Source organism: Triplophysa rosa, linkage group LG10 (genome assembly GCF_024868665.1).
Source record: "Triplophysa rosa linkage group LG10, Trosa_1v2, whole genome shotgun sequence".
NCBI classification, from domain to species: Eukaryota; Metazoa; Chordata; class Actinopteri; order Cypriniformes; family Nemacheilidae; genus Triplophysa; species Triplophysa rosa.
Window position 1 is genome coordinate 25,012,513 of NC_079899.1, and position 13,744 is coordinate 25,026,256.

General features: G+C 43.1%; 2 protein-coding genes across 2 annotated transcripts; both read left to right on the top strand.

The window, feature by feature from the left end:
• The first annotated feature begins 214 nt into the window (after window positions 1-214).
• On the top strand, window positions 215-6,130 carry LOC130560439 (zinc finger protein 513-like). Its single transcript, XM_057344201.1, has 6 exons — window positions 215-508; window positions 717-838; window positions 2,057-2,185; window positions 2,338-3,024; window positions 3,382-4,129; window positions 4,658-6,130. The coding sequence occupies exons 2-6, from the start codon at window positions 799-801 to the stop codon at window positions 4,662-4,664; spliced, it is 1,611 nt and encodes a 536-aa protein (XP_057200184.1). The 5' UTR covers window positions 215-508; window positions 717-798; the 3' UTR covers window positions 4,665-6,130.
• A 2,187-nt stretch (window positions 6,131-8,317) lies between these two features.
• On the top strand, window positions 8,318-13,680 carry LOC130560770 (zinc finger protein 513-like). Its single transcript, XM_057344787.1, has 4 exons — window positions 8,318-8,382; window positions 9,601-9,729; window positions 9,882-10,568; window positions 10,926-13,680. Exons 1-4 carry the CDS (start codon window positions 8,343-8,345, stop codon window positions 11,675-11,677), a joined length of 1,608 nt encoding a protein of 535 aa, XP_057200770.1. The 5' UTR covers window positions 8,318-8,342; the 3' UTR covers window positions 11,678-13,680.
• The last annotated feature ends 64 nt before the right edge of the window (window positions 13,681-13,744 follow it).

Consider the following 13,744-nt stretch of genomic DNA (forward strand, 5'->3'; position numbering starts at 1 on the left):
TCGTCTATTTTTGAGTAGAGACATAAGAAAAACAGCAAAAGAGGAAAAAATAAAAATTATAGGATATATGATAATTATAAAATCCGAGAAAATAATTAGAAAATAAAATAAAAAAAAAAAACGTGCGCTGCAGTTCTCTTACTTTTCGCCGGGCGCCGCAGTTTCCCCGTTTCCCCCTGAACTCATTGAATCACTTCCTGTGCTGCACATTCCCATCACAACAACTCCAACAGCAGTGAAACTTACACACTTCCACTTCAACTACCCACGGAGTCACTTTACACGACCAAACATCCGCGTGGACAATGAATTCCTCATGGATATATGCTGATATTCCCGCTGCTGGCTGTCCAGTGATCAGAAACGCCGGACTTTTATTTTGTTTTCTATAGTTTGGGCTATCTGGTCATGCTAGTTAGCTAACGACTGGTGACAAGATAAAGACAAACTTAAAGCCAGATAGCCTTATTTTTCATTTATTTCTTTTCAAAAACGTCGATTTTGCGAGGTGATTGTGTATTATCGTATATGACAGCGATTCTGCGTTGTCGCCTCTGTGTTTTAAATGTGGTTTAATAGTTAGCTTATGCTAACATCACTATTAATGACAGGGCTGTGTATTTTTTCGGGGTTTTGAGCATGTTTTGGGGGGATATAAGGGATAAAGGTGATTAATTCGGGGTTTATCAGTGCTCTGAGGAGCTCTTTGTTAAAAGGAGGAAGAGGAAGATGAAGAAGAGGAAGACGATGATGAAGATTAGATCAACAGGGAACTGACTGTTAACAGACACATAAAAAATGCCCAGACGGAAACAGTCCAATCCACAGCCTGTCAAATGTAAGTCTACATTTCACTTTGACTTTATTTCTTATGTTCTTATTGCAAAGTTTGACTTTTCATTACAATATACAGTGATTTAACAGTTGTAGTAACTGTAATTGTGTTTATTGCTAATGAAAATAATTATAATCACAGCAGTTATGCTTTTTTTCATGCACACACTGACACATCAGGTCATTAGAGTGACATGCTTTTATCATCTTCATTACCATAGATTTAACTTTTATTAGTTGTTCCATGAATCAGCTTGTTTCCAAATGGCACCGTATATTTTTATTATGATTTTCGTATCTACACACTATTTTTAATCTCAAATTGAATTGACTTTAAAAAATGAGCTAAATTGCAATTGCATATCATTTCTTAAATTTCTTTGAGTCAAGATAATGTGGAAACATGTCATATGACATGACTTACTGATCACATCATTTTTACAGTTTACTCCTCATATCAGTCAGCCGCGTATGATGCACAGTATCTATTTTTAATGTGATTTTTACTTTTGTTTTGTTAGAGTAGCATTTAAATTTCAGGTAAAATTTTCTCTCTTCTATTGAGTCTGGACGAATCATCTTAGCTCCGTTCTAGCCCTCTAACTAAACATTGACTTCCTCTTCTTCGTCATTTTTTTACCTCACTTAAGTCCCTCTGGACGGACCCTCGTTCCTGCTGCGAGACTCGGGGTAGACCCCTCTCTGACCCGACTCTGTTCTCTTCCCTGCTCTTATCTGCCGTCTCTCTGCTGTTCCTTCCTCATTCATTCTCTGCTGTCCCGCTCTCTTCCTCCTCACAGATCTGCGTGTTATTCACCAACTGCATCTCAACTCTTATCTCATGACCCTGTGTTTTATATTCTTTGGTAGAACAAGAGTTGTGCTACTTTTAGAATTCGCCTTTAACTCATGGTGCACAAACCTCAACTCGTGTGGCTAGGAGAGTGATCACACTTGCAATTTTTGTCTGCATTAAAGGCGTGTGGGCTCGGAGTGAACGAGGGACCCAAGTCATTTGCAGAAACCCCCAAAAAAGACTTGTGGGTTGTGTTCTTAACTTATTGACACACAGAAGACAACTTACTAGCAATCGCAAAGCATCTCCTTGTCAACCGCTCGCCGTTATCGTTGTGATATCTGATTAAATGCCTCTGTGATCAAATTTCATGAACGGAAATGAGAACTGTACCGATATTCAGAGTGTCACGTTGTTTATTTGCAGTGGAGGCGGGAGATGGAGTTGTGGTGGGCGATCAAGAGAATCTCGTGCTGGAGAGTGATTTTCTCCTCGGACAGGACCTGGGCTTCGGAGAAAATGACTACAGGATCGTCGGTTTTGAGAGAGACTCGGGTGATTTGTTACATCACATTACTACTTTATTCATCGTTATTCTGTGCTTCCGTCAAAGATGAGTTTGCTGATTCTTTGTGTTGTAGGACTGCATTTAAATTTTTTGGTGTACTGTACTTTTAATGATCACTGCATCTGTGATCTCCCGATAGACTCGGTCGCGGCAGATGTGGGCATGCCGATGTACGGCTTTAGCGACGAGGACTGTTCCACCTACAACCACCTCGGTATGGAGAGCGATTTCGAGGACCCCCGTGACACAGAAAGCGAGCGAGAGGAGATCGGCTCTTACCTCTCTTGCAGACAGTGCGGCCAGCTCCTCGGCGACCCCCTGACCGGCGCGCTGGATCTCGCAGGCCTGTACTGCCTCCAGTGCGGGGCGGAGGGCGGAGATGCAGACCATCAGGATAAACCTCAAGAGGAGGCCCATCCCACCGATGACGGGCAGGGGACGACGAATCGGAGCCGATCCAACGGAAACGCCAGTAAGACCTACTCCTGCAAACTGTGCAGCTTCACCTCGCGCTACTCCAATCACTTGAAGCGGCACATGAAAACGCACAACGGCGAGAAGCCGTATCAATGCCAGCACTGCACGTACGCCTCCGCCCAGCTGGTGAACCTGCAGAGGCACGTGCGCACCCACACCGGCGAGAAACCCTACAAATGCGAGTTCTGCACGTTCGCCTGCAACTCCTTGGGCAACCTGAAGAGGCACCAGCGCATGCACGCGCAAGAGAAAACGCTGGACTGCAACCAGTGTGACTTTCACGCCACCAACAGCCACTCTTTAAAGAAACACATGATGAGCCACAAGGAGGAGAAACCGACAGAAGAAGGTAAGTCGTCTTGAAATGGAAATCGTTTCGCTTTGCTTTTATAAAGCGCGTTTTTGGTTGTGCAGTGCACTGCTTGCAGTTTCTTGTTCATCAGATTGTTTTAATCATGAGTACTAAACAGAAATCTTCTGAATGATCTTTCTTTGTCTGATTAGTTTCAGATACATCAAAGTGAACAAAAAGACATATGTGTGGTTCTGTCTGTTGTTTCCCCTTCATACTTTCTGCGTTTGTTTTCGCGAAGCAAAAAAGGAAGTTGATTGTACAGTAAAGGGAACCAAAAACCATCGTTCCTAAAACCAGATTCTTCACAAAGAGGAAGTATTTAACTTGTGCTCCGCTCTTCTTTCCTTCCAGAAGCTGTTGTGTCTGATCTCACCGTGCACATCACCAGCGACCCTGACTTCCTCCAGAGCTATGACACCCTGCAGACAGACCAGCATCCCCCCACCCTGCTGGACACCCAAGAGTCCGACCCTCTGCCCGAGCTGCTCTTCCCCTTCACGTGCCGCGTGTGCGGCCTGGTCCTGGAGGACGATGAAGGAGCGGTGACGCAAATCTGCGGCAAATGCACGCTGGACATGCTGTCCAAAAGCTCCCCCGCCAGCCCGGAGAAATGCGACAAGCTGTTCTCCTGCACCTCGTGCCCTTTCGTGACTCAGTACCCCAACCACCTCGCCCGTCACATGAAGACGCACAGCGGCGAGAAGCCCTACAAGTGCCCGCAGTGCGACTACGCCTCCGCCCACTTCGACAACCTCAAGCGGCACCACCGGGTGCACACGGGCGAGAAACCGTACAAATGCCGGGCGTGCGACTACGCCTGCGGCAATCTGGCCAATCTGAAGCGTCACGAGCGCATTCACTCGGGTGCCAAACCGTTCCAGTGTAACGTGTGCAGTTACAGCTGCAACCAGAGCATGAACCTGAAGCGACACATGCTGCGGCACACCGGCGAGAAACCCTTCAAGTGCCAAGAGTGCGGCTACACCACCGGCCACTGGGACAATTACAAACGGCACCAGAAGAAACACGGCCACGCTGCAGAAGGCTGGATCAAGACGCAGCTGCCGGAGAAAGAGGACGAGGAGGAGGAAGGAGAGATGTAGGAGTGTCTCTAAGTCCAGTTGCCTTAATAATATTTAACTAGTCCATTGAGCAAAGGTGCACGGTGACAGGGCAGATGGGATGTTCCTTGATTGTATTTTGTACCTCTTTACAGCAGCTGAATTTATGACAACATCACATAATGGGATGTAAAGGGACAGTTCACCCAAAAATGAAAATTCTGTCATGATTTATATTTTGAGAAATGTCTGTTGTTTAATTACCAACACTCTTCAAAACATCTTTTGTGTTCTGTGAAAGAAAGAAAGTCATACAGGTTTGAAGTGACAAGAGAGTGAGTAAACGACAGAATTTTCATTTTTGGATACGCTGTCCCTTTAAGATCTCAAAAACTCATCCCTTAAACTCAAAAAAACAAATTTGGGTGAAAGGCATAAAATGCAGTGAGATAATGCACAAGACTCATTAATGAGAATACTGGCTTTGTTAACGTTTGTAAAAACAACGAGTGGTGCTACATCTAGACCTGATTGTTTATGCAAGCTTAAATTTCTTGTGATTTTAGGGTGTAACGTGAACGGGACGTGTTGTGATGGATTCTTGATTCTGCCGCTGTAGTTTGTTGTTGGATTTACACTGAAGATGTCTGCCGGCTGCTATCTTCACATATGCACAATGATTCAGTAACGTTGCCTTTCTCTCGTTCTTTTACTGTAATACCTGGCTGCCACTGAGAGATGCTGCACTGATGGGGGACAGAAACACTGATGCTTATCAGGGCATTATATAGGAACACTTCATCTCATGAAGACTCTGCGTAGAGAAATGTCTGGGTCGCGTTTAACTCCCAAATCAAAAGCTGAGAAATTGTATTTTGTGTGACGAAACTGAGGCCTGTCTTTAGGACCATGAACATTTTTTTTGCATGGTGATCCCACAGAATTCATTACTGCATTATAATATTCACACATGTCAAGTATTATTGTAAAGTACATGTAAGGTCATCGTTGTATTTTTTTCTTTTGCTGTTTGAGGGAAAATGACTCTTTAAATGTCACTATGCAAAAATAATCTAAATGGTCTTACAAATACGGTTTATTATGCAAAATATTATAGCTTTTTTTTCTTTTGATTATTAAATGCAGTATGACCCAGACATCTTTGTGGGATTCACGTGTGTGCGTGCGCATGATTGTGTATCTTTTATTTGACTTTCAGATTTCCTGCAGTTCAATTTCGATAAAAGTGTGACGCCTACTGTGAAGTTGTCCTTGCAAAAAGGAATCATATGGAAACCTGTAAAGGTTTATTTTTCTCCAGCATTTACTCAATTATCATTTGATTCTTTTCCAAACAAACCAGTTAGTTGAGGAAAAAAGACACAGGCCACACTTTACGGTCTTTTACCGTTATTTTATTAAAAAGGACATGAGCAGTTTTGCGAAAAGCATTTTGTTGACAGATCATGTTATAAAAGGAATATTTTCATCATTGTGGTTTTGATACTGCTTTCATGCTGTCACAGCAATGTCACTGTAATGGATCATGTACATTCAGTGCAAATCAGGGAATAACTCCATGACAAGCACAGCACTGAATGACGTCTGCTCTCATGTGATTGATTGATTATTTATGTACTGTATGTGTTCTTGTGGGCTGCATTAAGCTTTCTGATGTTTGTACACAAATCTGACGAACTGTCAAGTGGCCTTTGGTTTTCAAAATAAAGATGTTTTTAGCTTTTATTAAAAACATTCGCCTTGAGACATTTGTAACACTAGATGGGAAAAAGAGTTTGATTCATTGTTTGATGTGTGATCTGATGCCCCAGTTTGAAGCACTGGAACATTTCACTGGTTGTATTTCTTCACTCGTCTCTATTTGAAACCCTGGCGTTGGCTTTATAGAAACTAAATATAATTATCAAGGAATCTGATACTACAAACAATGTCTATTTCTGTCCTGTAGAGAGCAGAGAAGAGCTTTGACAGACTTCAGAGAAAAGCACAAAATGTTGTAACAATAACCAATTTGCACTCATTTGTGTATGTGAGCACACATATGAGATATTGGGGTTTCTGGGTGATTTCACGGCGCAGTAGCTGGTTGAAAGGGACCAAACCTCTCTGAAACACCCGACTTGGTTCCGTTTTACCAGCAACTACAGCGTGCGTCTGAGTTTCCTGTTCAGCTCTTTATGTCTGCTCGATTTATCATCGTATTTATAAAGGTTAGAAGAGGAAACAGTCGCTCACACTTTCATGGTTCTTCTGCAGAGGATATTTAAGGAACGTTGATAACCAAACAGCGCTGAACCCGCTGACACATTTCTCGAAATATCTTCCACAGAAGAAGGAATCACACACAGGCTTTGAATCGCATGAGACGTAATAAATGACTTTCTCATTTCTCGCTGTGTCTCGCACAGATCTCGGGTCCATCCCCTCCGGAAGCCCTCCAGAACGAGCCCACCCCCACCTGCCCAACTATTTATAAAAGTAAACACAGTTCCGCACCTGTGTCCCGTCACTCACGGAGGGAAGTCGATTACATCTGTCACCGACTGTGTTAGCCGAATGACTTTGACGTGACCTTTCAGAAAGTGTCCAAACAAGAGGAAGGTGATTGTAAACATTTTGCGATGTGATGCGTTTCTTGCAGTTATAGGTGGGTACGTGTTGACATCTGTGTCTCTCTGAGACCACACACTTCCTTACATTCCATAGATTGATTCTGTATATGGGGATATAAGGAAGTATGTGATCTCAATGAGCAGCGGACGGATGCTGGAAGAAACATCTGAAGATTTTGGATGTAATTCGGTTATTCAAACAATCAGAAACTTGTACATTGTTTAAGTAATGTTTTCTTTTGAACTTTTAAACCTTTTAACTTTTATTAATGGTCAAAAAACTCAAAAAGCAAGTATGGATGTTCATGCATAATAATGAAACAAAATGTGCTTTAAAATAGATTGAAATGGCGCGAAAACATTTCTTTCTCTCAGACTATGTCTATAGAGAATCGAAGCGCATTTGTAAAAAACTGACCTCGTTGACATTTTTCCTGTTGAAACACACAAACAAGACACCCAAAACAGAACAAAGCAGTAGAGATGTTACCATACTGAACCTTCAATCCATCTCAGTTTACTCAATCCCACATAACTTGCCCATCCCTTGAAGTCAAGAGTTTCTAAAGGTCCGCGGTTCTACGTCTTTCGCAGTCTCTTGCGTGACTATCGTCCTCCGTTGGCAGCTCCTGGATTGTGTCCAGGCCGGGCTTGCCTTCCCGGCCTTTTCTACGGCTCGCCCTCCCCTTTGTTGGCGGCCTTCCACCTGTTGATGTCGTTTAGAGGCCCGGGGCTCTCCTGAACCTCCTGTTCCCAACCCTCAGCTCTGTGACAGGGCCGGCCGGTCTGTGAAATCACACCTCTCAGCTGTTCTCTCCACACTTGAGACATCCTATACACACAGCACACGCTGCCATACAACGCCAGTGACTTCTTTAAAAAGGGAGGGTTTTTTTGGGGGGGGGCAGGGGGGGCGAGAAGACAACTGTGCATGGGGGGCTTTTATTGGGACAGCACGACGGAAGGTGTTTTTTGGAGAACAACTGATGAATAAGTTAGATTTTTGTTTGCATTCAGACATCCTAAGAAAAAAATCACACAAGATCTCTAACATCTCATTTATGAGGTTAAATGGAGAGCAAATGGAAGCTTTTGCTTAAGTCTCATCTGCGTCTCAGATATTTCTTGTGAGAAAAAGTCTCACAAATTTCTCATAAGAAGCATTTATAAATGTGTTCATTAATGATTAATAAGTCATTTACAAGTGGATTATAAAGCAGTTATAACCGCATGAATAAAAAGGGGGCTTCTAGCAAAATATCTGCCAAATAGTGAGGAGGTATAAGAAAAACAACACAACACCCTACAGTGTCCAGTCTGACAGCCTATATGTGACCCTGGACAACAAAACCAGTCTTATGGGTCAATTTTTCGAAATTGAGATTTTTACATAATCTGAAAGCTGAATAAATAAACTTTCTATAGATATATGAGTTGTTAGAATAGGACAATATCTGGCTGAGATACAACCGTTTAAAACTCTGGAATCTGAGAGCGCAAAAAAATCAAAATATTGAGAAAATTGCCTTTGAAGTTGTTAATCAGGGGCACTGTGGCAGACCATTCACTCACAAAAATAAAGTTTTTATATATTTGACTGTTAACAGACACATAAAAAATGCCCAGACGGAAACAGTCCAATCCACAGCCTGTCAAATGTAAGTCTACATTTCACTTTGACTTTATTTCTTATGTTCTTATTGCAAAGTTTGACTTTTCATTACAATATACAGTGATTTAACAGTTGTAGTAACTGTAATTGTGTTTATTGCTAATGAAAATAATTATAATCACAGCAGTTATGCTTTTTTTCATGCACACACTGACACATCAGGTCATTAGAGTGACATGCTTTTATCATCTTCATTACCATAGATTTAACTTTTATTAGTTGTTCCATGAATCAGCTTGTTTCCAAATGGCACCGTATATTTTTATTATGATTTTCGTATCTACACACTATTTTTAATCTCAAATTGAATTGACTTTAAAAAATGAGCTAAATTGCAATTGCATATCATTTCTTAAATTTCTTTGAGTCAAGATAATGTGGAAACATGTCATATGACATGACTTACTGATCACATCATTTTTACAGTTTACTCCTCATATCAGTCAGCCGCGTATGATGCACAGTATCTATTTTTAATGTGATTTTTACTTTTGTTTTGTTAGAGTAGCATTTAAATTTCAGGTAAAATTTTCTCTCTTCTATTGAGTCTGGACGAATCATCTTAGCTCCGTTCTAGCCCTCTAACTAAACATTGACTTCCTCTTCTTCGTCATTTTTTTACCTCACTTAAGTCCCTCTGGACGGACCCTCGTTCCTGCTGCGAGACTCGGGGTAGACCCCTCTCTGACCCGACTCTGTTCTCTTCCCTGCTCTTATCTGCCGTCTCTCTGCTGTTCCTTCCTCATTCATTCTCTGCTGTCCCGCTCTCTTCCTCCTCACAGATCTGCGTGTTATTCACCAACTGCATCTCAACTCTTATCTCATGACCCTGTGTTTTATATTCTTTGGTAGAACAAGAGTTGTGCTACTTTTAGAATTCGCCTTTAACTCATGGTGCACAAACCTCAACTCGTGTGGCTAGGAGAGTGATCACACTTGCAATTTTTGTCTGCATTAAAGGCGTGTGGGCTCGGAGTGAACGAGGGACCCAAGTCATTTGCAGAAACCCCCAAAAAAGACTTGTGGGTTGTGTTCTTAACTTATTGACACACAGAAGACAACTTACTAGCAATCGCAAAGCATCTCCTTGTCAACCGCTCGCCGTTATCGTTGTGATATCTGATTAAATGCCTCTGTGATCAAATTTCATGAACGGAAATGAGAACTGTACCGATATTCAGAGTGTCACGTTGTTTATTTGCAGTGGAGGCGGGAGATGGAGTTGTGGTGGGCGATCAAGAGAATCTCGTGCTGGAGAGTGATTTTCTCCTCGGACAGGACCTGGGCTTCGGAGAAAATGACTACAGGATCGTCGGTTTTGAGAGAGACTCGGGTGATTTGTTACATCACATTACTACTTTATTCATCGTTATTCTGTGCTTCCGTCAAAGATGAGTTTGCTGATTCTTTGTGTTGTAGGACTGCATTTAAATTTTTTGGTGTACTGTACTTTTAATGATCACTGCATCTGTGATCTCCCGATAGACTCGGTCGCGGCAGATGTGGGCATGCCGATGTACGGCTTTAGCGACGAGGACTGTTCCACCTACAACCACCTCGGTATGGAGAGCGATTTCGAGGACCCCCGTGACACAGAAAGCGAGCGAGAGGAGATCGGCTCTTACCTCTCTTGCAGACAGTGCGGCCAGCTCCTCGGCGACCCCCTGACCGGCGCGCTGGATCTCGCAGGCCTGTACTGCCTCCAGTGCGGGGCGGAGGGCGGAGATGCAGACCATCAGGATAAACCTCAAGAGGAGGCCCATCCCACCGATGACGGGCAGGGGACGACGAATCGGAGCCGATCCAACGGAAACGCCAGTAAGACCTACTCCTGCAAACTGTGCAGCTTCACCTCGCGCTACTCCAATCACTTGAAGCGGCACATGAAAACGCACAACGGCGAGAAGCCGTATCAATGCCAGCACTGCACGTACGCCTCCGCCCAGCTGGTGAACCTGCAGAGGCACGTGCGCACCCACACCGGCGAGAAACCCTACAAATGCGAGTTCTGCACGTTCGCCTGCAACTCCTTGGGCAACCTGAAGAGGCACCAGCGCATGCACGCGCAAGAGAAAACGCTGGACTGCAACCAGTGTGACTTTCACGCCACCAACAGCCACTCTTTAAAGAAACACATGATGAGCCACAAGGAGGAGAAACCGACAGAAGAAGGTAAGTCGTCTTGAAATGGAAATCGTTTCGCTTTGCTTTTATAAAGCGCGTTTTTGGTTGTGCAGTGCACTGCTTGCAGTTTCTTGTTCATCAGATTGTTTTAATCATGAGTACTAAACAGAAATCTTCTGAATGATCTTTCTTTGTCTGATTAGTTTCAGATACATCAAAGTGAACAAAAAGACATATGTGTGGTTCTGTCTGTTGTTTCCCCTTCATACTTTCTGCGTTTGTTTTCGCGAAGCAAAAAAGGAAGTTGATTGTACAGTAAAGGGAACCAAAAACCATCGTTCCTAAAACCAGATTCTTCACAAAGAGGAAGTATTTAACTTGTGCTCCGCTCTTCTTTCCTTCCAGAAGCTGTTGTGTCTGATCTCACCGTGCACATCACCAGCGACCCTGACTTCCTCCAGAGCTATGACACCCTGCAGACAGACCAGCATCCCCCCACCCTGCTGGACACCCAAGAGTCCGACCCTCTGCCCGAGCTGCTCTTCCCCTTCACGTGCCGCGTGTGCGGCCTGGTCCTGGAGGACGATGAAGGAGCGGTGACGCAAATCTGCGGCAAATGCACGCTGGACATGCTGTCCAAAAGCTCCCCCGCCAGCCCGGAGAAATGCGACAAGCTGTTCTCCTGCACCTCGTGCCCTTTCGTGACTCAGTACCCCAACCACCTCGCCCGTCACATGAAGACGCACAGCGGCGAGAAGCCCTACAAGTGCCCGCAGTGCGACTACGCCTCCGCCCACTTCGACAACCTCAAGCGGCACCACCGGGTGCACACGGGCGAGAAACCGTACAAATGCCGGGCGTGCGACTACGCCTGCGGCAATCTGGCCAATCTGAAGCGTCACGAGCGCATTCACTCGGGTGCCAAACCGTTCCAGTGTAACGTGTGCAGTTACAGCTGCAACCAGAGCATGAACCTGAAGCGACACATGCTGCGGCACACCGGCGAGAAACCCTTCAAGTGCCAAGAGTGCGGCTACACCACCGGCCACTGGGACAATTACAAACGGCACCAGAAGAAACACGGCCACGCTGCAGAAGGCTGGATCAAGACGCAGCTGCCGGAGAAAGAGGACGAGGAGGAGGAAGGAGAGATGTAGGAGTGTCTCTAAGTCCAGTTGCCTTAATAATATTTAACTAGTCCATTGAGCAAAGGTGCACGGTGACAGGGCAGATGGGATGTTCCTTGATTGTATTTTGTACCTCTTTACAGCAGCTGAATTTATGACAACATCACATAATGGGATGTAAAGGGACAGTTCACCCAAAAATGAAAATTCTGTCATGATTTATATTTTGAGAAATGTCTGTTGTTTAATTACCAACACTCTTCAAAACATCTTTTGTGTTCTGTGAAAGAAAGAAAGTCATACAGGTTTGAAGTGACAAGAGAGTGAGTAAACGACAGAATTTTCATTTTTGGATACGCTGTCCCTTTAAGATCTCAAAAACTCATCCCTTAAACTCAAAAAAACAAATTTGGGTGAAAGGCATAAAATGCAGTGAGATAATGCACAAGACTCATTAATGAGAATACTGGCTTTGTTAACGTTTGTAAAAACAACGAGTGGTGCTACATCTAGACCTGATTGTTTATGCAAGCTTAAATTTCTTGTGATTTTAGGGTGTAACGTGAACGGGACGTGTTGTGATGGATTCTTGATTCTGCCGCTGTAGTTTGTTGTTGGATTTACACTGAAGAAGTCTGCCGGCTGCTATCTTCACATATGCACAATGATTCAGTAACGTTGCCTTTCTCTCGTTCTTTTACTGTAATACCTGGCTGCCACTGAGAGATGCTGCACTGATGGGGGACAGAAACACTGATGCTTATCAGGGCATTATATAGGAACACTTCATCTCATGAAGACTCTGCGTAGAGAAATGTCTGGGTCGCGTTTAACTCCCAAATCAAAAGCTGAGAAATTGTATTTTGTGTGACGAAACTGAGGCCTGTCTTTAGGACCATGAACATTTTTTTTGCATGGTGATCCCACAGAATTCATTACTGCATTATAATATTCACACATGTCAAGTATTATTGTAAAGTACATGTAAGGTCATCGTTGTATTTTTTTCTTTTGCTGTTTGAGGGAAAATGACTCTTTAAATGTCACTATGCAAAAATAATCTAAATGGTCTTACAAATACGGTTTATTATGCAAAATATTATAGCTTTTTTTTCTTTTGATTATTAAATGCAGTATGACCCAGACATCTTTGTGGGATTCACGTGTGTGCGTGCGCATGATTGTGTATCTTTTATTTGACTTTCAGATTTCCTGCAGTTCAATTTCGATAAAAGTGTGACGCCTACTGTGAAGTTGTCCTTGCAAAAAGGAATCATATGGAAACCTGTAAAGGTTTATTTTTCTCCAGCATTTACTCAATTATCATTTGATTCTTTTCCAAACAAACCAGTTAGTTGAGGAAAAAAGACACAGGCCACACTTTACGGTCTTTTACCGTTATTTTATTAAAAAGGACATGAGCAGTTTTGCGAAAAGCATTTTGTTGACAGATCATGTTATAAAAGGAATATTTTCATCATTGTGGTTTTGATACTGCTTTCATGCTGTCACAGCAATGTCACTGTAATGGATCATGTACATTCAGTGCAAATCAGGGAATAACTCCATGACAAGCACAGCACTGAATGACGTCTGCTCTCATGTGATTGATTGATTATTTATGTACTGTATGTGTTCTTGTGGGCTGCATTAAGCTTTCTGATGTTTGTACACAAATCTGACGAACTGTCAAGTGGCCTTTGGTTTTCAAAATAAAGATGTTTTTAGCTTTTATTAAAAACATTCGCCTTGAGACATTTGTAACACTAGATGGGAAAAAGAGTTTGATTCATTGTTTGATGTGTGATCTGATGCCCCAGTTTGAAGCACTGGAACATTTCACTGGTTGTATTTCTTCACTCGTCTCTATTTGAAACCCTGGCGTTGGCTTTATAGAAACTAAATATAATTATCAAGGAATCTGATACTACAAACAATGTCTATTTCTGTCCTGTAGAGAGCAGAGAAGAGCTTTGACAGACTTCAGAGAAAAGCACAAAATGTTGTAACAATAACCAATTTGCACTCATTTGTGTATGTGAGCACACATATGAGATATTGGGGTTTCTGGGTGATTTCACGGCGCAGTAGCTGGTT